This window comes from Zingiber officinale, chromosome 1A (assembly GCF_018446385.1).
Source record: "Zingiber officinale cultivar Zhangliang chromosome 1A, Zo_v1.1, whole genome shotgun sequence".
NCBI lineage: Eukaryota > Viridiplantae > Streptophyta > Magnoliopsida > Zingiberales > Zingiberaceae > Zingiber > Zingiber officinale.
In genome coordinates, this window is record NC_055987.1 from 81,273,472 (window position 1) to 81,301,378 (window position 27,907).

General features: G+C 37.1%; 2 protein-coding genes and 1 non-coding gene across 3 annotated transcripts; 2 read left to right on the forward strand and 1 right to left on the reverse strand.

Moving 5' to 3' along the window:
- Positions 1-8,829: 8,829 nt before the first annotated feature.
- LOC122039307 lies at positions 8,830-8,939 on the reverse strand. The gene has a single exon (XR_006128157.1). It is a non-coding gene; the product is annotated as a small nucleolar RNA R71 (small nucleolar RNA).
- A 1,129-nt stretch (positions 8,940-10,068) lies between these two features.
- On the forward strand, positions 10,069-10,785 carry LOC121999338. The gene is made up of 2 exons (XM_042554036.1): positions 10,069-10,300; positions 10,433-10,785. Exons 1-2 carry the CDS (start codon positions 10,069-10,071, stop codon positions 10,783-10,785), a joined length of 585 nt encoding a protein of 194 aa, XP_042409970.1.
- Positions 10,786-17,843: 7,058 nt separating this feature from the next.
- Positions 17,844-18,414, forward strand: LOC121999349. Its single transcript, XM_042554044.1, has 2 exons — positions 17,844-18,285; positions 18,401-18,414. Exons 1-2 carry the CDS (start codon positions 17,844-17,846, stop codon positions 18,412-18,414), a joined length of 456 nt encoding a protein of 151 aa, XP_042409978.1.
- Positions 18,415-27,907: the final 9,493 nt, after the last annotated feature.

A 27,907-nucleotide genomic window follows, 5' to 3' on the forward strand; every position in this document is an offset into this window, starting at 1 on the left:
CGTTCCTTTAGGATAACCCATAAACAAACGAACTTCTGTACGTGATTCCAACTTATCAGCGTCTCCCTTCAGCACATATGCTGGACAACCCCAAATCTGAATATGTTTCAGACTAGGCTTACGCTCATTCCATAATTCTGTGGGAGTAGAAGTTACTGACTTAGAAGGTACCAAGTTCAAGAATGTACATTGCCATTTCCAGAGCATATCCCCAAAATGAATTTGGTAATTCTGAATAACTCATCATTGATCTAACCATTTCCATAAGAGTTTTATTCCTTCGTTCTGCCACACCATTCTATTGGGGTGTACCAGGTGCAGACAGTTTGGATTGAATCCCGGCCTCTGATAAGTAACTCCTAAACTCTCCTAAGAGATAATCGCCACCACGATCAGACCGTAGTGTCTTGATACCTTTACCATGATGTTTCTCCATATCAGCCTTGTATTCTTTGAACTTATTAAAGCACTCAGACTTGCGGCACATAAAGTAAATGTACCCGTATTTTAAATAGTCATCTATAAAAGAGACAAAATATTCGAAACCACCTCTTGCCTGGATAGTCATAGGTCCACACAAATCAGAATGAACCAATTCCAACACATCTTTGGCTCTATACCCCTTGGCCTTAAAAGGTCTCTTGGTCATTTTTCCTTCAAAGCAAGATTCGCAGGTTGGAAAATTTCCTACCACTAATGAACCCAAAGGTCCATCGGCTATTAGCCTTTGAATCCTACTCAAGTTAATATGACCAAACCTTAGATGCTAAAGATATGTTTGGTTTATTTCTGAAGGTTGCTTTCTCTTATTAGAATTAGAAGATGTGTTATTAATTTTCATTTGTTGTATCGTGGGAGTTATTAGATTTAGAGTATACAAATTGTCAACCAACGTACCAGAACAGATAACTATTCTATTTTTCTTGACAACTACTTTGCCATAAAAAAAACAGAATATCCATCCATAAATAGTTTAGAAATTGAAATCAAGTTCTATCTAAAACATGGTACGTAAAGACAATTCCTTAAAATCAATGTTTTATTTCTGTCAAAAGATAAATAAACATTTCCCACTACAACAACCACCACTTTTGTAGCATTGCCCATGTAGGCGGTAATCTCCCCTTCATGTAGTCGTCGAGTTTCCTGGAACCCCTATAATGAATTACAGACATGATCAGTGGCTCCCGTATCAACACATCAGGTACTGGTAGATAACACCACTAAACATGTTTCGACCACTAGAGAAAAAGATATACCTTTATTGTTCTCCTTTTTGAGAGGACAGTCCAGTTTCCAATGTCGAGATTGCTTGCATGTGAAGAACTTGCCCTTCAGCTTCTTCACACCTGTATGCAGCTCAGTCCCTAGAGATTGATTCACTTTCTTTGCTGAACCAACTTGTTTCTTTTTCTTTATGCCTTTCGTCTTAGAAGCAAAAATATTTTCCACAATGTGAATTTGAGAACTTTGATGAAATAGCCCTTCTACTGCTTGATGTTTTGTCAGAAGTTCCACCAATGAATAAACCCTTTTGTTCATGTTGTAGTTCAGGCGGAACTGCTCAAAACTTTTAGGCAGCGTTTGGAGAATGATATCGACTTGGGTTTCCCCATCGATTTCTACTCCAAGGATTTCCATCTCATTCAAAAGAGTGATCATTTTGAGCATTTGATCCCTTACGGGTGTCCCCTCAGTCATGGTGGTCGTCATCAAGTTTCTCATAGCCTCTTGCCTAGCAGCCTGATTCTAGTGTCCGAAGAGTTCCTTGAGATTGTGCATCATGTCATAAACAGTAGGCATGGCCTGATATTGATGTTGCCGCACATTTGACATAGAAGCCAAAATGTAACACCGCGCCATCTCATCTGCCCTGACCCATTTCTTTTGATACTCAATCTCCTCTTCACTAGAATCGCTATTAGGCAGGTTTGGACAGGTCTCAAAAAGTACAAACTTGTAACCTTCAGCAGTTAAGACAATGCCCAATTTTCATTTCCAATCAATGTAATTAGGACCAATAAGTTTGTTTTCTTTCAATATAACAGCAAGAGGATTGAAAGTCATTTGAAATCCTAAGAATCACAAAATATTTGGTCAAAACTTTAGAATTTAAAATAATATTGATTCCTCAAGCAATATCGTTTAAATTCACCAATACCTCAAAACACTATGAATTTTTTATGCCACGATAGTGTGGATTTATACAAATTTAAACATTTGTAAGAGGAGGTTTTATCCATTAATTTTATCAACTTATCAACCTAATTTTATGACAAATAAAATTAATAGTTGATTTTTCTTCAATCACACAAATAATAGCAGTGACTCCGATAGGGAAGATACTATTAAATACACCTAAGTGTATATCATTACTGAATACTTAGTCCATTAAATAGGATTGTGCCCCATCAGATGGAGAATATCGCACAAACCTAAATAATTTTCTATAATCATCCATAAAGGGAGTTTGATCTAGTGATCCGAAAACAAACTCATCCGATGTGGAGGAAGACACTCAAAGACAATGCGCAAGTTTGAATGCATCACTTACAAACCAATAATGGAGACCGTGGATTTTAAATAATTCCTCTCCCACTTAGTTATTTAAAACGAGGAATTTTAACATGCACACACACACAACACATATAAACAACATAAAAGACAATAAATATAAAAAATAATTTTCCAACTATTATGGCCTCATCCATAGCTGTCCTCCGTGTGCCACCAACCCTAGTCGCCACCAACTGGTCATGTCGTCGCATCTATCTTGCTTCCTTTTCCGCTGCGCCTCTGGTCCTCAAATAGCACCACGCCTCGCAAGGATACGATCCACGACAATAATAAAATTTTACATTTATCGATCCTATATTCCACAAGAGAATGTACATGTAATCTAGATCGAACAGAATGTAAAATCCTAAAACTAATACAGCTCCTGCTGTATTTAATAATTACAATCATGCACACACATAAAATGCCCTCGACATACCCGAGGGTCCAAATCACACACAAACACAATAGGGTCATAATAGTTGAAACTAGGATGCCTACAACCACAGAGTTAATCTATTTGCACATCCTACTATTATCCTGCCTAAATTTATGTATCAAAATTGCATAATATAACTGAAAACAAAACACACAGAGGCAGAAAACTAGCTCTGATACCAATTGTTGGCACTACTCCTTCTTTCTTCCAAGACTTTCGGCCACAAAGGGATCAAAGCTAGGAACACTACCTCTTGTTCTTCTTTCTTCCTTGCAACCCGTCGGCCACGAGATGGTTGAAGCCTCTTGATGCCGCCGGCCTTAGGTGAGAAAGTAAGGGGAGAATAAGAATATGAGGTGGCCAGCCACAAGGAGAATAGAAGAGGAATAGAAATTGTGTAGATGATTATTTCCTCTAAGGCACCATCTATCCTCTTTTATAATCCTTGGTAATGGCTAAAAGGAAAGATTTTAACAATAATTAAAATCTCTCTTTTAAATTTCCTATTGTGGATGGCTACAAAAGAAAAGTTTTAAAATTAAAAATCCCTCTTTTAAACATTGTAGATGGCTATAAAAAGGAAAGATTTTTAAAATTAAAACCTCTCTTTTAAATCATGGTAACAAAAAGGAAAGTTTTAACAAAAATAAAATCTCTCTTTTAAACCATTGTAGATGGCTACAAAAGGAAATATTTTTTAAATTTAAAACTCTCTTTTAAAACCATGTGGATGGCTTTGAAAAAGGAAAGTTTTTAAAATTTAAAATCTCTCTTTTAAAACATTGTAGATGGCTACGAAAAAAAAAAATTAAAAAATTAAAAACCCACTTTTAAACCCATCTTGGTCGTCCGCTTGCTTAGACACTAAGCAAGGGGTGGCCGACCCCTTGCTTGGGCGCCAAGCAAGGATGTGGCCAGCCATAAGGATGACTTGGGTGGATGTGAGGTTTTATACATAGAGGCTACAATAGAGACCTAGAGGAGGAATTAGTTTTAGCCTCCTGATGAGCTTGAGCTTTCTGTGTTTGACCTGAACACCCAACTCAAGTTCATCAATAATAACTCATACCACTAAAGAGTTATTATTGAACTACCGTACCAATCCCATATTACATTATGGGCTCCTTCTTATCATGAGTGTGTTAATCTCCCTGTGTTTAAGATATCGAATGTCCATTAATTAAATAAGTTACTGACAACTCACTTAATTAACATCTAGCTCCAAGAGTAGTATCACTCAACTTCATTGTCATGTCGGAACTAAGTCCACCTGCAGGGTTTACATGACAATCCTTATGAGCTCCTCAAGGGGACATCATCATCCTAATAAATAGGGCACAGTTTCCTTTTATAATCAACAACACACCATATAAATAATATTATTTCCCAGCTTATCGGTCCTCTTGATTTAACGAATAAATCTCACCCTTTAATAAATTAAAGAAATAAATACTAAGTACATGTGTTTGTTATTATATCGAGATTAAGAGTACGCACATCCATAATAACAGAGGTTTTGTTCATTTATGTAGTTAGTATAAAAGGAATAATCTCAAATGGTACTGCTCTATACACAAATAGTGTACTAGTGTAATTTTATAGTCAAGATAAACTAGTACCAAATTACACTACAACCATTTCAATGGTTTATCTGAATCCATCTTGGTTGTGAGCTTCTATTTATAATCTATAAGGGACTGATAACATGATCTTCTGTGTGACACCACACATTATGTTTTCTACAATATAAATTAAATGGACAACTGCATTTAACTAAATGCAGACATTTGACCAATGTGATTCTCATTTCAAAATAAATGTTTATACAAAAAGCTAGGCTTTTAGTATACATTCTAACAGTTATTTGGCCTTCGTTTAAATCTAGAAAAATTTCTAAAAATTTAAAAAAAAATCCAATTAGTTATTTCTCCAATAACATCTATTATTTAATTTACCGTATCTTACAGTTATCTTTCACGTGCCCTTCTTCATTTTAGTGGTAGCATCTTACCTTTCTTCTTCTTCTTTTGTCCTGCACTTGATTAAATTTATTAGTTTTGAATAACTTTTTATATTTTCTTACCATAAACACCGTTTCATCATCATCAAGAGAAGTTTCTGATTCTGGTTCATCCATTTTTACCTTTAAGGCAATGTTTTGCTTGGGCTCCTTCTTCAGATCTGCATATCTTGTTTCATGAACTTCAAATGTCGAAAATAACTCTTATAAAGTACTTACCTCTAGATCCTTAGAGATATAATAAGCATCAACTAAGGATACCCATTCAAGAGTCCTAGGAAAGGCTTTAAGTGTGTACCTTAGTGAATCTTGGTTGGTTACCTTTTCTCCGAGATTCGTAACTCTAGTGATGAGTTCCTTGATCCTTGAGTGAAGGTGTGTAACAATTTCACCTTCTTCTAATCGGAGGTTGCTAATATGATTTTGGAGCATATCTCATCTCACAAATTTTTCCTCCAAGATCCCTTTGTGTAGTTCCAAGAATTTCTCCTAGAACTCCTTGGCTGACTCGTAGGCTTCGATCTAGTTGACTTCTTGAGGTGGTAAAATGCTAAGTCAATGAAACTCTACTTTGTCATTTGCCACGAAGTTGGCTTGCTCTTGTTTCGTCCATTGATATTTTTCTTTACCCTCTAGTGCTACAAAACCAAATTTCACAATTAGTAATAAATCAAAATTTGTCTTAAAGAATACCTCCATCTTTTTGTTCCAATTCCTAAATTCTCCCTCGAACTTAGGTGGGTAGATTCTTGATCCGAGCATCTCTTGTGTTTTGAACCACGCTTAGTCCTCTTGAAGCATCCTCACTCTGATATCACTTGTTGGTCCCTTAGCGGTCGGCTAGAGGGGGTGAATAGCCCTGCACAAAAAATTCAAACAAAAACCTTTCTCGAACTTTACAACTTGATTAAAACAAACACTTGCATAAAAAAATTAACAAACTAATTAAACAAGAGAAAGTAGAACATAAAGAGTTACTTGGTTTGCAATAAGGAGATTGCTAATCCAAGGCAAGTAAGCTCACAATAAAATCTCCTTCAAGTGGAGAAACCTCTTAAAACAATTAAAGCACTCGAATACAAAGCAAAACAAAAGGTAGAACATTTACAAGTGTTCTTCCCTATCGTTTTTAGTGCCATTTAGCTTCTAGGATCCAGGCTATATTTATAGCCTAGATCGGGTGCCTGGAAGGGTTCCAGGTGCCTAAACGTTGATAGAATTTTATCCTCATCGCACCAGATCATGACATCACGCGTTTCAATAAAATTTCTAGTCTGGGTACTCGAACAGGTTCGAGTCGGCCCTCGTTGGGCGAGGCACCTCGGGGGCGCCCAAGTGATCTGAGTGCTCGGACCTAAAAGTCAACCTCCTATTGACTTTTTGGGTTGGGTATTTCACTTCGGTTTCGCTCACTTGGGTGATTTTGACCATCTGGAATAGGGCTCACCCGAACCCATTTTTCAGCCTTCTTGAGCAACCTTCCGTTCTGGCTTCTCATCCCTCGAAAATGTTGCGCACCTCCTTCTCATCCGCTAGGGTACTCTTCCACAACACCTCGTCCCTCAGACATATTGAGCCCGTTGACTATCTCTCGTGTTGTCCTTCTCGCTAGCTACCTCTTTCAATCAACCTTTTGTGCTCATAAGTTCTTGCACATTTAGACACAGGTGATGTGCATAAATATTATGATAGTTTATGCATGCTTTTACACATATTCGCTTGCTTTATACGTACATATTCTTTGTGTCATCGCCTCTTTTATCATGTACTCATCATATATATTCTTTTGCACAGATATCTGCTCTTTGTTTGGTTTTGTGTAGACAGGAACAACTTTCGGAGCGAAAATAGTGTTTATCGACGCACCGGAGTGAGCCAGAGAACACGACCGTGCAAACCCTGCATGGCCGTGTGGCCAAATAGAAGAGGAGAAGTGCACGACCATGCAACCCTTGCACGGTCGTGCGGTAGAAGACAATCGTGCAACCCTACACGACCGTGTCCTCCAAGACCGAGACCAAGCAGCACACGACCGTGTAACCCTGCATGGTCGTGTCCCTAGAACCGAATCCCAGCAGCACACGGTCGTGCCAATTGACACGGTTGCAGCGCACCCAGAGCCAAGAATGGGCACAGCCGTGCCATCCTTGCATGGTCATGCCGCACCCTAGCCTATAAAAGGGGTTTTAGCCCTTTTTCAGGGAGGGGAGAGCCGAGAGGTGAGCCGTCAAGAATAGAATCATTCTGGTGGCATTCTATGCTATCCAGGACATCGATCCAGCGACCTTTCATCACCACATCAACTCCAGAAGCAAAGGATTGGATCCGAAGATCATTCATCGTCATTGGATAAGCATACTTCTTCTTTCTCTCTTTATTTTTGAGGATCATATGTTTAGATTCACTATGTCTTCAGGGTTTTCTTTAGCATCTATAGAGTAGAGTCCTTGTTCTAGGATGAGGGAGTAATTGTGGATTGGTTTTGATGTAAGACTCATGTTACGCTTATATTTTATTGGATGATTTCGCTTGCTTTGTTTCGACTACTCAATCTCTTTGTCATGTTGATTGATTGTGTAGGAATTGCCAACCTCGTAGAGGGAATACCTTAGATCGTACACCCGAGGGGCCCTAGTGGCAGGGGTAACCCGTTCATGGACATCTAGGGTACTTCCTTGAAAGAAGAGGCGAGTCCTCCACAAGGAAGTAAGAGACCAAACTAAGTTTCTTAATTCTATCCTTGATAACATCAATAAGAGTCGTGTCCTTGTGATCTACTGAGGTGCCCTAGTGATAGGGGTTAATCGTAACAGGATTTCATAGGGATCGTCTTTGTTTGGTGCTCAAGGATAGTTACTTTAGCTTCCGGCGATTGCATGCTGATGGACAATGAGTATAGGATAGAATGAGACACATCAATACCACCACAATGAAACCGAACTCCTAGAACTCTTCATTAACCAGGTTGATTTCTTCTTGTCGCTAGTTCTCACTTTTCGCTTTCTAATCTCTTTTCTTAGATTACTTACAACCATAGATAGTGTAGCTAATCCTAAGTGTACCATCACTAGTGCTTATAACCAGTCCTTATGGGTTCAACAATCTTTTATATTATTGACGACGAATCCCTGCACTTGCAGAATCGTAACATGTTTTTGGCACCGTTGCTGGGGACTGCGTCTATAACATTAGTGATAGTCGTACTAGATTAGACTAGACTTTGTTTTCTTTTTCTTTATCTTTCCTTTAGTTTGCATTTAGAGATAAATAATTTTATTCTTGTTTTTCTTTACTTCTTGTATTTTTATTAAAAACACTAAAAAAAATTAATGTTATTCCTTTCTTTCTTCTTTACTATAGTTCATATTTTTATTTGTGCATGCGAAGAGCTAATCTTTCAGGATTGCTCCAACCGTTTGATCCAGAGATTGATAGGACTTTCCTGAGGAGAAGAAACCTACAGAAGGCATTTCAAAGCAGCACAAGAATCTTCAGAGATGGCTGATAAATTGCTGAAGGATTATGCAGCACCTTATGCACGAGGGGTTCGGTCTAGCATCACTCGACCGCCAATCGAAGCTAACAACTTTGAGATCAAGCCTACAGTAATTCACATGGTTCAGCAGAATCAATTCAGAGGAGGACCGCATGATGATCCAAACCACCATTTGGATCAGTAAGGTTATTTCTCTTCAAATTCTCCCTGAAAGATAGAGCCAGGCAGTGGTTAAATTCCCTTCCAGCAAATAGCATTACATCCTGGGAGCAGTGTTAGCAAAAATTCCTGGACAAATTCTATCCACCAAGCAAAAGTATTCACATGATGAATCTGATTGCAAACTTCAAGCAGGTAGATTCAGAATCATTATTTGAAGCCTGGGACAGATTCAAGAGTATGTTGAGACATTGCCCCCATCATGGCCTTGAGAAATGGTTGGTTCTACACACCTTCTACAATGGAATCAACTATCACACAAAAGTATCCCTCGATTCTGCAGCAGGATGAGCACTAATGAACAAGAGCCTTAATGAAGCTGAAGAGATCATAGAGAATGTGGCACAAAATCACCATCAGTGGGCATCAAAAAGATCTGGTGGTTCTTTCTCAGGAAACCCAATAAAAGCTTCAGGGAAATTCGATGTAAATGCAGTCACTCTCATGTCTGTAAATCTAGACGCTCTGACCAAGAAGTTTGAGGCCATGGGGAAGAATAACAATACGACCAATGCGATAGTTTATGTTTGTGAGACTTGTGGAATTACGGATCATGCTCAAGATACTTGCCCCTAGGGTCATTACAAGCACAGATAAACCAACTTGAGCAGTGTGATGTGATAGTCAACTACAACCAAAGGCAAAACAATCCGTACTCCAACACATACAATCCAGGTTGGAGGAATCACCCAAACTTCTCATACCAGAACAATCAGGATCAAGGGCCAGCAAAATAAAGTTATCAACCTAGACAATAGAGTTATCAACCTGGACAACAGAGCTATTCACTTGGGCAGCAAAACTACTCATCTGGAAAAAAAACTTTTCAACAGCAACCTTCATAATTGCCCAGAATTGAAAAGATACTTGAAGAAGCTCTCTCAGAGCAAAAGGAGATGAAGAATGAGATCAAGATGTTAACTCAAAGAATGGAAAACTCTGAAAAGCATCAAAAGATGCAAGACAGCCAGATAGCACAGTCCATCTCAAGAGCACAGGAAACATTTCCAGGGAAGCCAGATATAAATCCAATGGAACATTGCAACCGCATTGAGGTGAGGAGCGGACGTACTGTGGGAGACCCCCAAATCATTGCTCAGAAGGAACCTGACTCAGAGAAGGAGCCCTCTCCCCTAATGCCCAATCAAACTCAAAACAGGGATGGAGAGGAGGCTACTAAAAAAGTTGAAGAAACTCTTCGAGTCCCCCCCACAGAGTCAGACGATTCCTTTCCCTCAGAAACTGATAACCTCCCAGAAGGATGAAGAGTTCAACCGATTCCTGAAGAAGATCAAGGAAATTTGCATAGAAGTACCACTGATAGATGCACTGCACCAAATGTCGAAGTTCACAAAGTTCTTGAAGGGTATTTTATTCAATAGAAGGCAGAAAGCCGACTTTGAGACCTTAGCATTAACAGAGAATTGCAGCGCTCTCCTTATGGCAAATTCTCCACCAAAGCTTCAAGATCCAAGAAGTTTCTCCATACTGTGTAAAATTGGTTCTGAACTCATACCGAGAGCTTTCTACAACTTGGGGGCCAGCGTTAGCCTACTTCCGTACTCTTTATGTAAGAAGCTGGGCTTCCAGAACATTAAACTGACCACTATGGCACTGCAATTAGCTGACCATTCATGCAGATACCCAATGGGAGTAGTGGAAGACGTGCCAGTAGAAGTGGGTGGATGTATCGTTCCCACAGATTTCATTATCTTGGATATGGAAGAAGACCCCAAGATACCGATCATCCTTGGAAGACTATTCCTTGCCACAGCTAGAGCTATCATTGATGTAAAAAGTCACAGGTTATCCTTGGAGATCGGCAAAGAAAAGATCGTGTTTGATTTATCTGGTTCCTCCATCTGCTACCCCACTTCTCAGGGTAATTCTAGCAAGATCAACATACATAAAGTCGAGGAGTGCAGTTTTCATGAGAGTTCCCCTCCAGTGAGCAATAAGAAGTACATTTGTCCTGCACGAGCGAAACTGAAGGCACGGATTGGAGCATTAACCCTAGGAGGAGAGTCGTGCTTCCACGGCTTTAGTCCACATTGATTGAAACGGGGTCGAGCTAAAGATCTAAAACAAGCGCTTCTTGGGAGGCAACCCAAGGGTTTTTCATTCTAATTCATTGTTATAGTTTAGTTGAGCATTTTTATTATTTCTTTATTTTTGGGTATTCATTTTCAGGATGTGCAGAGCCTCCACGAGCTGGCCGTGAGCGTTTCATGGGCGTGGAGGCGTCAGAGGAACCAAAAGAGTGAAAGGCGAGTCACCGTAAGCCTAAAGGAGTCGGTCGTTTGATTCCACACAACCGTGTGAACCCAACAAAGGGATGGAGGCCACGACTCATGCAACCTTGCACGAGCGTGTAGCCTATGCAGCGAGAAGAAGGACACAAGCCATGCAAAATTGCCAGAGAAGGAGATGACTCGGGTCGTGCCAATTGGCACGATCGTGAGATTTTTTCCAGAGAAGAGGGAGGGCTGGGCCGTGCCAATTGGCACGGCCGTGCAACCTTGGCCGAGGGGAGAAAAGAGGAGGTCATGCCAATCTGCACGGCCATGCAAAGCCCCACCTAATCCGGTCGTGTCTCTAAGACACGGTCATGCACCTGCCCGTGTGCGCCGCGCACCCCTCCAAAAAAATCCTATTTCCATCTCCTTCTCTCCCAAAAGTCTTCTCCTCCCTACTACACCACATCAAACCCTAATTTCACACCTCTAGAGCTCATTTTTACTTAGATCTACATCTAGATCTAGCATTTCTCCAAGCCACAAACCCGACAAGAGAGAAGCAACTCCCTTCTTTTCCTTCCTTCTCCTTCTCTCCCATCCTCAAGACCCATCTCCACAAGAAATTCCTCAAAACCTTGCACCATTTGAAGAGACTTCGTCGAGGAAGCAGTGGATCTGGTGAAGGGGATGTTAGCTAGAGCCCTAGAGCCAATCATTTGATGATTGTATTTTGGACTTATTGTATCATATTCTATATAAATAAAGGCATTTTGATTTTGGTTATTATACTTACTTGTATTGGTGCCATATAAACTAAGTATAATAATGTCCTTAAGTAGACGGTTCTCACATATATCAATCGGTTAGTTGAACCAATAGTGAGATGATATAGGGAACACTACTCTTAATCATTCCTAGTCGAGTATTAACATTCAGGGACAATGTTAATGCAATAAGACTAGCATGTAGGTCAACTCGATGACTTGATCTCACAATTCATGGATATAGAGATATCAAATTGACACATGGGTATACATTAGAGAATGTATACTGAATGACCCGTCATGAGAAAGTATCATGGATCGTTATATGAGTGTCATATACTTTCTCATGTGGCTATTAGTATGACTACTAGTCCTTAGACCTGAAGTCACCATAGATCCCTACATAAGGAGTTATATACTTTGGTTTCGTCAAACGTCACTCGTAACTGGGTGGACTATAAAGGCGATTACTGGGTATATAACAAATTATGCAGAGGGATGTGAGTGATGTAGATGGGATCTATCCCTCCTATATGACGGGAGAGACATCGGTATTCTTGATAGAGTGAGACCACGAAGTGCATGGCCATGCCCAAATGAGTCAATATAGGATATTGAGCTCATTTGATTTAGTGAGTCTACTTAGAGTTCAAGATTTAGATTGGTCAGAGGATGACACGGTCTATGCCTCACATTGACCAATCTAGATGTCTAGGATAGAAGGACACTTGTCATATATTGTGAGGAGTCACAATTAGTAGTCACAAGGTGATGTTGGATCTCAACATTCTTGTAACTTGGGTAGTAATGATGTGTTGCTAGATACCGCTTATTACTTATGCTCCTAAATGGGTTTAGGGCATTGCCAACGTTACAAGAACCTATAGGGTCAAATACTAAGGACAATTAGATGGAGATTAGGTTCATATGATGAACCAGGAGGATTAGATTCATTTGATGAATCAAATTGGATTAAGAGTAATCCTAATTGGGCTAACTTGAGTTGGACTCAAATGGATTCATGTATTCAATTATTCTAATTTAGATTATGACTCATTTAAATCAACTTAATTTAATGAATTAGATTCATTATATTATGTTGGCTTGAATCAAATGGTTAGATTAGATCAACCATGGAAGAGATTTGGTCAAGTTTGACTTGACTTGAGAGGAAGATTAAAAGTCAAGTTTGACTTGACTTTATGCCACCTCATTGTGAGTTGGCATTGATGTGGACCAATGATGTTACTCCACATCATCATGGGTGCCACCTCATGGAAGTTACAAAGCCATTTTCTTTAATAGCTTCACATTAATTGCACTTAATGCAATTTTTGGGAGTTACACAACTTGAAAGTGGCCGGCCACTTTTAAATGGGAATCAAAATTGATTTTCCTCATTCAAGTGTATTATTCCTTCTTCTTCCTCTTGGAGCTCTCTTCCTCTCCCTCTCCTCTTCTTGCCGTGACCTATCAAGGTGCTAGCACACCTTTGTTTAGGTCTTCTCCACCTAAGTTGTCCGTGTGGATACTTCTAGAGGAGCATCTATCTTGATACTCTTGAGATCCGGCACCGTTTGGACGAGTGGGAACGCGAAGGGCTTCGCTTCAAAGGTATAACTCTTTTCATGTAGATCTAGGAGTAGATCTAAGGAGAAACTCGTACTCGTAATTTTGTTTTTTAAATCTTTTCTTCGCAAAAGATCCGTTGGCTAGGGTGATTCAGGGTTTCCGCGACGCGAAAACGCGATTTTCGCGGCCCTAAAATCCCAACAGGGGATGCACCGGGAGGTGACAAAGGCAAGGGGAAGGCTTCGTGTTCTTCAAAAGGCAAAGGAAAAAGGGTGGCATGCGACGAAGGTAACGAAAATGAGTTCAATATTGTCTTTAGAAATCATGAACAAAAAGATAGATTTGATATCCTCATCGCTAGGAAAATTACATGCACTAAATATATGGATCCCATTACTATGGACGTGTTAGGAATTAAGGATGATGTAGATTGGATGATAATCTCTTTAGATTGGAATGATATTATGTACGCTCATCCACCGACTTACCCCGGCCCAGTCCTTTAATTTCTGAGCTTACTTAATGTTAAATTTTCTTCCAAGGATGTCTACGTAGGGGTCATAACATTTAGGATGATGAATAAAGAAGTTTAGTAGACTTTTAACGATTTCAATAATTATTTTGGTTTACCCATTGGTGGTGCCCGAGGATTTAGTGATGAAATAAGATGGAATGGATTTTGGACATCAATAACCGGATCAAAAGACCCTTATGAACCCTCTAGAGCCAAGGCATCCCATATGCAAAACCCAACCTTAAGATACCTTCACAGAGTGATGAGCAAAATGATCTTTGGTCGAGGAGAGAGTGATGGGGTGGTTAGAAAGATAGAACTCTATTCCCTTTAGGCGATATTAAATAAAGTTGATTTTGATTCCGGATTTCACTTTTTGCAAACTTTGTTGAGGGCAGCTAAGGCATCTTTGGGGATGATAGTGTTTGGTGGATTTATCACCCAAGTAGCAGTCAATCTGGGTTGTACACTTGATGGATTAAAGGTGATTCATGGTAATGACAAGATCGATATCGATTCTTGTCTTGCTATGAAGGTTATTTGTCGGGATGAGAATGAGTTTACTTTCCCTAGAACCAATGATTTTTCATTACCCCTTCCTTGCCCCGAGCGCACTTCAGCTTGCGACCCCGCGAATTGGGTGATTACTGACTTAGACCCTGAAACTGTCCCCTCCATTTTAGAAGAAATCAAGTACCACCAAGAGCCCTCATCATCAGGATTTCCGCAGCCTTCCGGACATCCGGAACCTCCTAGGCACGTTTTTACATATAGCACAGGATCCTCTAGGTTTGATTTTTCTTCTTTTTGTACGTCTATAGACTCCCTTCATGAGAAGAAAAATACCCAACAACGATTATTGGAGGGTCACTTTAAGTTATCTGACAACCAGTTTAGGGAGGTACAGGATCATTTTCAGTTCACTAGGGACTTCAATAGTCAGATGACAGGGTTTGTTCAGGACTATAATGTTGACGAGGAAAGAATGAGAAATTTTATAGATGATATGGATATTACTAGACAACAAGTAGATGCTCTATATCAATATCATCAACACCTTGGCCATCTTCCTGGTATGCCTAGATTTCCCCCTGGCACACATCGGAGACCCCCTTATCCCCCACCCTCGCCACCGTATTGAATTCATCAGGACGATGAAAGGTTTAAGTCTGGGGGGTGTTGTGTTTGTCTACACAACTTGAGTCGAGTTTTCGAGTTGTCAGTTGAGTTTTCTAGTTTTCTTTTCTTTTTGCATTTTATTTCTGCTTTGCATATTTTATTCTTAGTTTGTTTTGTTTATTGTTTATCTGCATTTTTTTTCTAGTTTCGTGTTTTTATTTGCACCTCATTTGTACTTTACTTTATTTATTCGCATTTCTGGTTTTGAGGCATATTTGAGAACATCAAACCTTCTACTTTTTCTACTACATGTCCGATAGCAAAATGACTAGCATTTTCTTAGTTTATGAGTTGCCAAGATAGTGTTAGTATGTTTGGTGTATCTCCTTTCTCTATCTCTAGTAGCATGAAATAAGCTAAGTATTGTACAGAGTTTGGTATAAGTTTTGACCTAACATTAAGGATCTTATTTACACTACATCTAAGTACTAAAGCTTGAATAGTAGAAATACTTTTGGAATAGTTATGATTCATCCAAACTCTTTAGTGCTTGTGTTCCCATGGTGATTTCTTATTTACATTTTGGTTACTGGATGACCTAAGATCATGGAAGCTCATTTGGAAAAATCTAGATCCCAACATATGCATCTCGTATGTGTGATTAGTGCTACACTATAGCACCAAAACAAATGAATAAGGGATAAAAAAATAGTTGTCGTGAGTGGAAACTAACAATTCACCCCTTTGAGACCGAGTTAGGTAACTGGGGAAATGAATATTATATTTCTCTTGACTCTGAGTAGCATCCTTTGAGACTTTGTGTAACTTAAGGAAAACGAACCAAGTGTGTGGCAGGTAAGTGCTTATCACCGGGAACATTAGGAATTCAATTGTATGACGACTTAACTAGGATGAAGAATTGAAACTTGAAGAGTTTGAGCTACTTATTGCACCGAGCACAAAGAACTTACGCTTAGGCCATACTTAGGTAACTCCACAATCATGCTTATCAATGAAACTAGTTGATAGAGTTAGGCGAATGCACTAGGGATTATGAAACACTAACAAGCGCTCATGAAAATAGTTTATAGTGTTTTTCTTGAGGGAAAGCAAAGGTTCAAGTCTGGGGGTGTGATGTGCGTAAATATTATGATAGTTTATGCATGTTTTTACGCACATTTGCTTACTTTATACGTATATATTCTTTGTATGATCGCCTCTTTTATCATGTATTCATTATATACATTCTTTTGCACAGATATCTGCTCTTTGTTTAGTTTTGTCTTGACAGGAACAACTTTTGGAGCGAAAACAACGTTTGTCGGAGCACCGGAGCGAGCCAGAGAACATGGCCGTGCAAACCCTACACGACCGTGTGGCCAAACAGAAGAGGAGAAGTGCACGGTCGTGCAACCCTTGCACTGTCATGTGGCAGAACACAGTCGTGCAACCCTGCACAGGCGTGCCCCCTATAACTGAGACCAAGCAGCACACAACCATGCAACCCTGCATGGCCATGTCCCCCATGACCGAGACCAAGCAGCACACGGTCGTGCAACCCCTGCATGGTCGTGTCCCTAGAACCGAGTCCCAGCATCACACGGTCGTGACAATTGGCACGGCCGTGTAGCGCACCCAAAGCCAAGAATGGGCACGACCGTGCCATCCTTGCACGACCGTGCCACCGTATCGTGCCCTAGCTTATAAAATGGGTTTTTAACCCTTTTTTAGGGAGGGGAGAGCCGGGAGGTAAGCCGTCAAGAGGAGAATCACTCTGGTGTCATTCCACACCGTCCAGGACATCAATCCAGTGACCTTTCATCACCACATTAACTCCAGAAGCAAAGGATTGGATCTGAATATCACTAATCTTCATTGGATAAGCATACTTCTTCTTTCTCTCTTTGTTTTTGAGGATCATATGTTTAGATTCACTATGTCTTCGGGTTTTTCTCCGGCGTCTATGGAGTAGAGTCCTTGTTCTAGGATGAGGGAGTAATTGTGGATTGGTTTTGATGTAAGACTCATGTTATGCTTATATTTTAATGGATGATTTCACTTGCTTTGTTTCGACTACTCGATCTCTTTGTCATGTTGATTGATTGTGTAGGAATTGCCAACCACGTAGATGGAATACCTTAGATCATACACCCAAAGGGCCCTAGTGACAGGGGTAACCCGTTCACAAACATCTAGGTTACTTCCTTGAAAGGAGAGGCGACTCCTCCACAAGGAAGTAAGAGATCAAACTAAGCTTCTTAATTTTATCCTTAATAACATTAATAAGAGTCGTGTCATTGTGATCTACCGAGGCACCCTAGTGACAGGGGTTAACCGTAATAGGATTTCATAGGGATCGTCTTTGTTTGGTGCTCAAGGATAGTTGCTTTAGCTTCCGGCGAATGCATGCTGATGGACAATGAGTATAGGATATCATGAGACACATCAATACTACCACAATGAAACCAAACTCCTAGAACTCTTCATTAACCAGGTTGATTTCTTCTCGTCGCTAGTTCTCACTTCCCGCTTTTTAATCTCTTTTCTTAGATTACTTACAACCATCGATAGTGTAGCTAATCCTAAGTGTGCCATCACTAGTGCTTATAACCAGTCCTTGTGGGTTCAACAATCTTTTATATTACTGACGATGAATTCGTGCACTTGTGGAATCGTAACAATTTTTTTGTGTCGTTGTCGGGGACTGCGTCTATAACATTAGTGATAGTCATACTAGATTAGATTAGACTTTGTTTTCTTTTTCTTTTTCTTTCCTTTAGTTTGCATTTAGAGATAAATAATTTTATTCTTGTTTTTCTTTACTTTCTGCATTTTTATTAAAAACACCAAAAAAATTTAATATTTTCATTCTTTCTTCTTTACTATAGTTCATATTTTTATTTGTGCATGCGAAGAGCTAATCTTTCAGGACAGCTCCTACCGTTTTATCCAGAGATTGATAGGACTTTCCTGAGGAGAAAAAACCTACAGAAGGCATTTCAAGCAGCGCAAGAATCTTCAGAGATGGCTGATAAATTGTTGAAGGATTATGCAGCACCTTATGCGCGAGGGGTTCGGTCTAACATCACTCGATCGCCAATCGAAGCTAATAACTTTGAGATCAAGCCTGCAGTAATTCACATGGTTCAGCAGAATCAATTCGGAGGAGGACTGCATGATGATCCAAACCACCACTTGGAGCTTTTCTACGAGATCTGCGACACCATGAAAGTGAGCGGAGTCCCTCCAGAATCAGTAAGGTTATTGCTCTTCGAATTCTCCCTGAAAGACAGAGCCAAGCAGTGGTTAAATTCCCTTCCAGCAAATAGCATTACATCCTGGGAGCAGTGTGAGCAGAAATTCCTGGACAAATTCTATCCACCAAGCAAAACTGCTCACATGAGGAATTTGATTGCAAGCTTCAAGCAGGTAGATTCAGAATCATTATTTGAAGCTTCAAGCAGGTAGACCAAACTAAGCTTCTTAATTCTATCCTTAATAACATCAATAAGAATCGTGTCCTTGTGATCTACCGAGGTGCCCTAGTGACAGGAGTTAACCGTAATAGGATTTCATAGGGATTACCTTTGTTTGGTGCTCAAGGATAGTTGCTTTAGCTTCCGGTGAATGCATGTTGATGGACAATGAGTATAGGATAGCATGAGATACATCAATACCACCACAATGAAATCGGACTCCTAGAACTCTTCATTAACCAGGTTGATTTCTTCTCCTCGCTAGTTCTTACTTCCCGCTTTCTAATCTCTTTTCTTAGATTACTTACAACCATTGATAGTGTAGCTAATCCTAAGTGTGCCATCACTAGTGCTTATAACCAGTCCTTGTGGGTTCGACAATTTTTTATATTACTGACGATGAATCCGTGCACTTGCGGAATCGTAACAACAGGGCATCAAAATATAACAAAATCTAACTTGACTTGGTTAATCACATCAAAACTACCTTAGGGTACTAAAACAATCACCCTAAATGAAGGAGAATTTATTCCTTCTAGACTTTATAGTTATTACCCTTGAGTTTTGGGTTATTACAGTGCATATTAGAGAAATTTGAAGATTGTGCTACATAAATTAAATACATATGTATTAAAGAAAATAAGGAAAATGTCATGTTTATCAATGTAAACCATGTTTAGAGAAAAAAAGAAATCTAATGAGATATAACTTGTCTGTGGGCTAAATTTTAATTCAATTAAATTGTACTATAACTTTATAATAAAATTATCTAATTATATATATATATATAGGTAAATCAAGAAAACATAATTTGATATTTTATTCTAGTTAATCACATAAATATAACAAAGATACCTGTGGGGTAAAATTTGTTTGTTTATATAATTAATTATAATTTATATCCATTATGTGATCATAATCCACTTAGGCTACATTTGGTAGGAGGTAATCCGCTTAGTAATATAATCAAGATTATATTACAATATTTATTACTTTGTTTGATACAATTTTAAGACTTTAATACAATGTAATCTGGATTATAAAACTTAATAAAATTTTCTAATCTAGATTACAAGGTCAACACCATTAATCTGATTACATTACGAGAACACAGTTTAACTAAAATTTAAATGTCAAATATATCTCTAGTCTATTTTTGGCATCAACCGATCATTTACGTCGCTTCCGCCACCATCCACCACCGCAGTTGGGCGCCTCTGGGTGTCGTTGGCCGTTATCGGCCACCTGCCTTCGGCTGCCTCAGCCGGCTGTCGCCAGCCGCCACCGTTACCATCTCCAACCTCCGGTGGCCAACCACCGGCCACCGCCGCCATCACCAGTCACCGACGTCACAGGATATTTTTGTTATTTTATAATAATATAAATTATATTCCTTATAAAAAAATATTAGACACCAAACAAAAGGATATAATCACCCTTGTAATTAAAGATTACATACATTAAATTACCAAATGTAATAATGTAATCAAGATTACATTAATTACATTATAAAGTTTATTACATTACAAGTTTGATTGCATTACCCCTAACCAAACGTAGATTTAATGTATTATTTTAAATAATTCAGGATGTTGTGGTTAAACCTCAATTATTTAAATGGTTTACTGGATATTTTTAAATTTTTATATAGTAATTATTTAGTAACACAATCAATACTTTCCAAGAATGCTCCTTGGAAAGATTAGTAGGGCAAGGCCTTTTTAAAAACCAACCTCTTTAGATATAGGAACGTTACCAAGAAGACTAGTGACTCATGTAACACCCATAGGGTACTTAGCAAGATTTTAGATATTTTTATCATGAATAAAAATAAATAGGTCTTATATGTAAAATTTCAAAAAAACAATAAAATAAGAGAACCAAAAAAGAGATGACCAAGGTTTGAACCTTGGATCTCCTACTAGATACATGTATGTGTTAACCAATAGACCAAGAGTAATTATTGTTAGAAAGGAGAGGGAAATCATAGTTAAAGGTAAGGAAGTGAAGGCTCTTTTCACTTAGAAGGAGAAGTTAGAGTTGCCTTCTTCCTCTCAAAAGAAAAGAGGATCCTTGCCTCCTCTTTTCATTAAAGGAGAAGTAAAGGAAAAGAGAAGGAAAACCCCATTTTTCCTTCCTCCTCTCATGTAGAATAAAAGGAGAAATGAAGGAAAATCCTCATTTTTCTCCCTTTCTCTTTTCTCTCCACCGTGACCAAGTTTCTTCTCCCCACCTTCATTTCCGAAACCCAAGCAAAGGAAAATTTCTCTCTAGGAAAGCTCCACAAATCAAGGTTACTTCCCTAAGGAAATCAAGCGAAAGATGTGAGTATCCCCTCACTGCAGTACAAGTAGTTGTCGATCGTTTTATATGTAGATGTTCTTGTTTTTTTTGAGAAGGAAATATGTAGTTCATGCCTCTTCATGATATATATATATATTTGTATATGTTGATAGCTTAGGTTTTTATGCTACATGTGGTAACAAAAATGATGAAAACCTCCATGTAAGTCTCGGCCAAGTTGAGTTACAAGAGTTAGAGCAAGAATTTTGAAAAGGGAATATGTTATTTATGCTTCTACATGATATATAAATTTTTATATGTTGATAGCTTAGGTTTTTATGCTTCATGTGATAACAAAAATGATGAAAACCTCCATGTAAGTTTCGGCCAAGTTGAGTTACAAGAGTTAGAGCAAGAATTTTGAAAAGGGAATATGTTATTTATGCTTCTACATGATATATGAATTTTTATATGTTGATAGCTTAGGTTTTTATGCTTCATGTGATAACAAAAATGATGAAAACCTCCATGTAAGTTTCGGCCAAGATGAGTTACAAGAGTTAGAGCAAAAATTTTAAAAAGGGAATATGTTATTTATGCTTCTACATGATATATGAATTTTTAAATGTTGATAGCTTAGATTTTTATGTTTCATGTGGTAACAAAAATGATGAAAAACCCTAATATAAGTTTCGGCCAAGATGGGTTACAAGGGTTAGGGCAAAATTTTTGTAAAGGAAATATGTTGTTTATGCTTCTTCATGATATAGGAATTTTTATATGTTGATAGCTTAGATTGTTATGCTTCATGTGGTAACAAAAATGATAGAAACCCTAATGTGAAGTTTCGGCCAAGACATGATACCAAGCTTAGGGTAAAAAAATTTGAAATCCAATCATGCTTATTTATGCTTGTTCATGAAGTATGATATCTTGTATGTGGTTAGGTTAAGTCATTATGTTACATGTTGCATTAGAAAACCTAAAACCCTAAATGAAGGTCTCGGCCAAGAAGGAATGCCAAGCCTAGGGTAAAGTTTTGAAACCTAATCATGATCTTTTGTATATGGTTAGATAAGTTTTATGCTACATGTTACTCTAATGAAACCTAGAACTTCACCTTAAGGTTCGGCCAAGAAAGTGTTGAGATTTAAAGCCATGCCTTGCAACAAACCATGCTTGTTTATGCCTATATGATATTTGGTTATTTATCTATGGGTGGCTTAGTTTCATACTTCTTATAGTGAAAAAAAAGGGGAAAATCCATTTAGCAAGGTTTCGGCCAAGATGGATAATTGGGTTTAGAGTAAATCTAACCAAGCATGCTTATGTTTTCTCATGATGTATAGTCTTTGATATGTGATTTGTTAAGTTCTATGCTCATAATATGGTATGCTATGTTCATGATATGATATGTTATGCCTTATGTTATGAGATGAATTATGTTTTATGATATGATATGCTATGCTCATGATATGATATGCTATGCTCACGATATGATATGCTATGCTCATGATATGATATGATATGCTCATGATATAATATGCTATGCTCACGATATGATATGCTATGCTCATGATATGATATGCTATGGTCATGATATGATATGTTATGCCTTATGTTATGAGATGAGTTTTGTTGTATGATATGATATGCTATGCTCATGACATGATATACTATGCTCACAATATGATATGCTATGCTCATGATATGATATGCCATACTTGATGATATGAAGATCACATGTTATATGTTGTGATGCGAACATGTTATGTTTATGATATATGTATGAAAGGCTTATGTAAGAAGAAAAGCCAAAAGAGTTGCTTCCCTTAAGTTGGGATCAAGAGCACTCTTCATGGTATAGCAAAGAGATGCTTCCCTTAAGATGGGATCAAGAGCTCTCTTCATGATATGACAAGAAATTGTGACATGTATGATAAGCTATGATATGCATGATGACATGATATGTATGACATGATATTTTATTTTGTATGGCTTGTACCAAGGGTGGGCTCCATAAGCGCCCCGAGGTCGATGATCTATGAAACGGACCTCGTAAAAAGGGATGGGCTCCTTAGTACGCCCCTAGGTCAACGGACTATGAACGGACCTAGATCCCTAGTAGGTTCGGGGCTAGCTACCCTGTCCTAGGGATTGCGCGCATTATGTATGTATGTGGTACAAGCCAAGCCCTCATGATGATTATGTTATGTTCAAGTATGTATAAGATATGTTTTAAAAGAGACATGATGCATATGTGCATTCCATGATACATGTTTTGAAAATATACATCTTGCATTTACATGCATATGTTTTATGAATTATTGGTTATGCATTATTATTATGAACAGGTATGAGTTATGATACATGCTTACAGGATATGATATATTCCCATGATATGTACTCACATGCTATGCCATGCTATGTTATGTTTCTTATATGACAAACTATGTTCTATGTTATGATTCTCCATGCTATGTTATGTTATGCTATGTTTTACATGCTATGTGATATTATGTGCCTTATGTTTTATGAGTAGGAAAGGAGCTCATTAAGCCTTTGGGCTTATAGTTTTACGTTTCCTTGTACTGCAGATAAGGGCAAGGAATGGATGAACTAAGGGGAGCAGCAGGAAGGGCGATGATGATGTGTGTGGAAGTGGCATGGTGGATAGATCAAATTAAGTTTAAATTTATATTAATTAAATTGTGCATGTGAACTAAGTTTGGACCCTATGTTTATGATGATGGTTGAGCTAGTATGTTATGCTCTCATGATAGTTTGCCATGTTAGACTTATTATGATATGGTAAAAAGTTTAATAAGTTATGACTCACATGCCATGTTTAAGACAATCAAATGCATATGATAAAAATTTTTAAGTATGTCTTCCGCTGCCATGAGTTCATATGCATTAGTATGTTAGGTGAATGTAAGTAACCCCGTCCCTCTAAGGGCAGTCAGAGTGTCCCTGGAAGGGCGGGCATTACAACTCAAGCGTTAGCCAAAGGCGAAAGTATCAACAAGACTAGTTTATGAATAACTCTCTTGGATATGTCTTCTTATGCCACCTTATAATTGCTATTTAAACTATATTATTCAAATGATGAATCTTCATTAGCCAATGTTTTCTAATTAATTTACATGTAAATTTTTCAAGTGTAACATCAAATCACATCCATAACAAGAAAATATATCACATGTTAATTTATGCTAAGAAAATTACATGTTATTTTCTATTTTCATTTTCTGAAAAAATAGAAAACGCGTTTGGTTTATATTTTCACATTCATTTTTAAGAAAAAGAGAGAGAATTTTCTAAGAAAACGAAAAAAGCAAAAAAATCATTTTCTGAGAAATGAGAAAATACGATTTTCTGAAAAATGAAATGAAAATATAAATAAACTAAAGACACTCTTAATATTTATAATTTTGGAAGGATAATTTTTTTAAATTCTAAATTTCATATATGTAAATCATTCACAATCTTTGATATATTATATGTAAATTTATTCTAAGGAAATCAATATTCATAATTTTAGAATGATAATTTTTCTAAATTTTATACACGTAAATCATTCACAATCATTGATATATTACATCTAAATTTATTCAAGGAAATCAATATTTATAATTTTAGAAGAATATATTTATATATTTTAATCTAAATTTTTTACATGCAAATTTTCAAATTATAAATTCTGTTTTTTTTTTAAAAAGAAACTAGAAATTAGAAAATTTCATAAAGAATTGCTTGATTGATAATTATATCAAAAGAAGCGCTCGCAACGGGCAGCCTAGAAGTCCAGCATCTTTTAGTTGCATGCCTCATTTGGAGGAAAAATCCTGTAAATTCGTCATAATTGGGGCTCGAACCGTGGGTGCCTGGGTGACAACCTGGATGCTCTGCAGTTGCACCATAGCCTCGGGGGCGATTGATAATTATATCAAGATGTAAGTAAAAGTTTATCTGATAACAACTATTAAAAATAATAGATCATATTTTTTTTCTAAATAAACATGATAATTAAATGCAGAAAAATAAATCAATTTTTACCTTCAGTCATTGATATTTGAAGAACACATGACACTCTTTTGATGCTTAATGCTTTAAAGTTTTCTAAACACTTCAAAGCTCTTCTATAGATGATGTTGTTATTCTTGAAAGATGTGTATGTTTAGGGATCCTAAAGGCAACTATTTATAATGACTCATTATCATCAGTGAGTCAATCTTTAATATTGTGACAAATCACGATAAAATAATCATACCATATTAAAACATAGAGCAATGATATGTAGAGAAAAAATCTCAAGGAAAAGCTCAGGGATAGACATATAAATTCATAGCTCACCATTTCACTTTTGTGGGCTCCATCACTTTATGTGTCTATCGCTGAGCTTTTTTTTGAGATTTTTTCTCTCTACATATCATTTTTCTATAATATTGATATTAACATAAGATTTTAATTAATTATGTATATTTAAATCTTACGACCTATTTATTAAAATAAAAGATTATACATAAATAAATAAAATCTTAATAAATATGTGTCACTTAATAAGGAAATATTCATAATCAAAATAAAATATTTCCAATATATTACACTTGGCTTCCTCAAATGAAAACATACTAGTTCTGATACCAACTAAAGTCGGATAAGATAATGATTATCTACGGGCTGATGAGAAGATGGTATTGAGTAGAAGACAAGAAAAGAAAATGTCAAAAATAAAGAGAAACCACCATTTTATAAGTTTTATTAAAAAAAAAGCTTTATTAAAAATAGAAGATTATGTCTTAAACAAATATGCAGTTATATGAACTCGAATTTCTATCTGATAATGAAAGGAAAGAAATTTTAAAATAAAAAATTATTAATAAATTGATAATTCTAAAATTTCACTACAACAAAAATGACCTACGACAACGGATATTATCTGTTGTTGTAGGGTCAAAAAGTCGTTGTAACTGACAACGCTGTAAAAGGCATTGCCCTATGACAACGGTTTTGAATATGTTGTCTTTATAGACATTCGACAACGGTTTTTATCCGTTGTTGTCTATATGCTCAAAATTTTTTTACCCTATATGACAATGTTTTAAAACCATTGTGGTAGATAAATTTATTATGTTTTACAACAGATAGAACCGTTGTCTTTTATCACTTTTTACAAAAAAAAAACTTTTGTGGTTACGTACTTTTTACAATGTTTCTAACCGTTGTCTTTAATGTTCATGTTGTAACATGATAATAACAAACAACCAATGTTTATTTAATATAAACAAACCACCAATACAAAAGTAAATATTTACTACATTCAATCCATGAAAATGTTATCTTCAAATTTCAAAAATTAACTACACAAGAAAATTAACATACAACCAAGGTTTAACCTTCTACCTCCATTTCAAGGGGGCCTCTTTATGATCCAGAATTATCTTCTTCTTCTCTTTAATGAATTGCAAGAACTTCTTGCAGTCCATTTGATACTATACAAGAACAACTTGAAACCTGCATATCCATGAAATGATTTAAGGAAGTGCATCTCACAAAGAGAAAAAATCAATGTTAACTCTTCTAGTATATCATGAGTCAAAACACTACGGATTCAGTGCATCATAAAGCATAATCTTAGTATTTCTAAAATGTAACTACCATATAGTGCTCAATTTTCCTACCATCTATGTTATACATCATGTATAAGTGAGAAAACATTTCTAGATAATCATATTGCTAATATTGAAATTTCAGGCAGATACTACATCAATTTTTATCTATAACCACAATAATGACTTTTTGACAACTGCCTAAGATTATAGTTGGCAAAATAATAGATCCCTAAAGTAAATGCCTAGCATTGGAAACAGTAAATTCTGTAAATTTTTCATTTATAAACTAACTTTTGGAAAAATAGCAAAGAATCAGACAGATATGTATGTGTTTGAGAGGTATTGAATACTAAAAGATTCATTAGAAAAAAAAATTACAAATTAAGGAAGAAATATAGGGTCAAATTTTTACCTTATGCAGATGTGAGAAGGCACACTTGAACAAACAACCAATTCACTTCTTAGAACAGATCAACAGGAATCTCTGTCACACAGATGCAAAACATGCTTAGAACCTGTAGACTTTTAACACTATCAAGTGCAAACTAAATGGATGAAGAAAAGGCATGTAAATGTAACAAAATCCAGCAAATTTGCAAGTGTATTTAAAGGAAAGAACTGTCATGTATCTGCAAATAAAAATTTGAAAGAACTTCCAGAGTCAAATATAGAGCAGAATAAGACTAAGGTGCCTAGCTATTATAATAGTGGATCTCTCCAACATGAGAATATCCAGAGCCTCTTGAACAGCCTTTTCGACCTCAAAATCAAGTCCACTTGTGACCTCATCCAATAGAAGAATAGAAGGATTTGAAAGCACAGCACAAGCTATTGAGATTTTTATTTTCTATTCTTCATTCAATGCTAAACCAGTCCTACCAACCTATATTACATCAGGTTCAATAAGTGCAATGCAAAATAGAATATCAAATGAGACTCAACCCAAAATTAAACATGATCAAAAGACAAGCTCAAAATTAAACATGTGCAAGATCAACCTGAGTTTCGTATCCCATTTCAAGAGAAGTTATGAAATTATGTGCATGAACTATTTTAGCAGCTTCTTCAATCTGATCAGATGTAGCAGATCTTCCATAATCTATATTATCCTTGATTCTCAAACTTAACAAAGTTGGTTCCTGGGTAACTAGTCCAATTTGGCTTCTCAACCATTCCAACTTCAGATGTTTTATATTCTCCCCATTCAATAGAACTTCACCTGCATCAAGAAATCAAGACAAAACTGTCATGCATCAATGAAACGTACATTAGTGTATGATAGGAAAACATAGTCAAAGAAGACAAATCTAAGGTAGGATCATAGAAAGGCTCCATAAGAGGAATTATATTACTTTTTCTAGAACCATTCCTACCAACAAGGGCCAAAATTTTTCTAGCAAGTACATTTTGGTAAAAGCCACTCAGTATGGGAATTTATGGACATGAAAGATAGCTGAAGTAAACATTCCTAAACTCAATATTCCCTTGCATTGTAGCTAAGGTACTTCTATCCTGATTAAGAGAAGAATTTGAACGGCTTATCAACTCAAAAAGTCTGTAAGCAGCAATTCTCCCTTGCTCAAATGAATAGAAATTG

Coding starts and splice junctions, on each gene's coding strand:
- LOC121999338 (XM_042554036.1), top strand. CDS start 10,069: ATGTCGAAGTTCACAAAGTTCTTGAAGGGTATTTTATTCAATAGAAGG. Junction 10,301..10,432: donor CCTACTTCCGTACTCTTTAT/GTAAGAAGCTGG, acceptor TCGTTCCCACAG/ATTTCATTATCTTGGATATG.
- LOC121999349 (XM_042554044.1), top strand. CDS start 17,844: ATGCGAAGAGCTAATCTTTCAGGACAGCTCCTACCGTTTTATCCAGAG.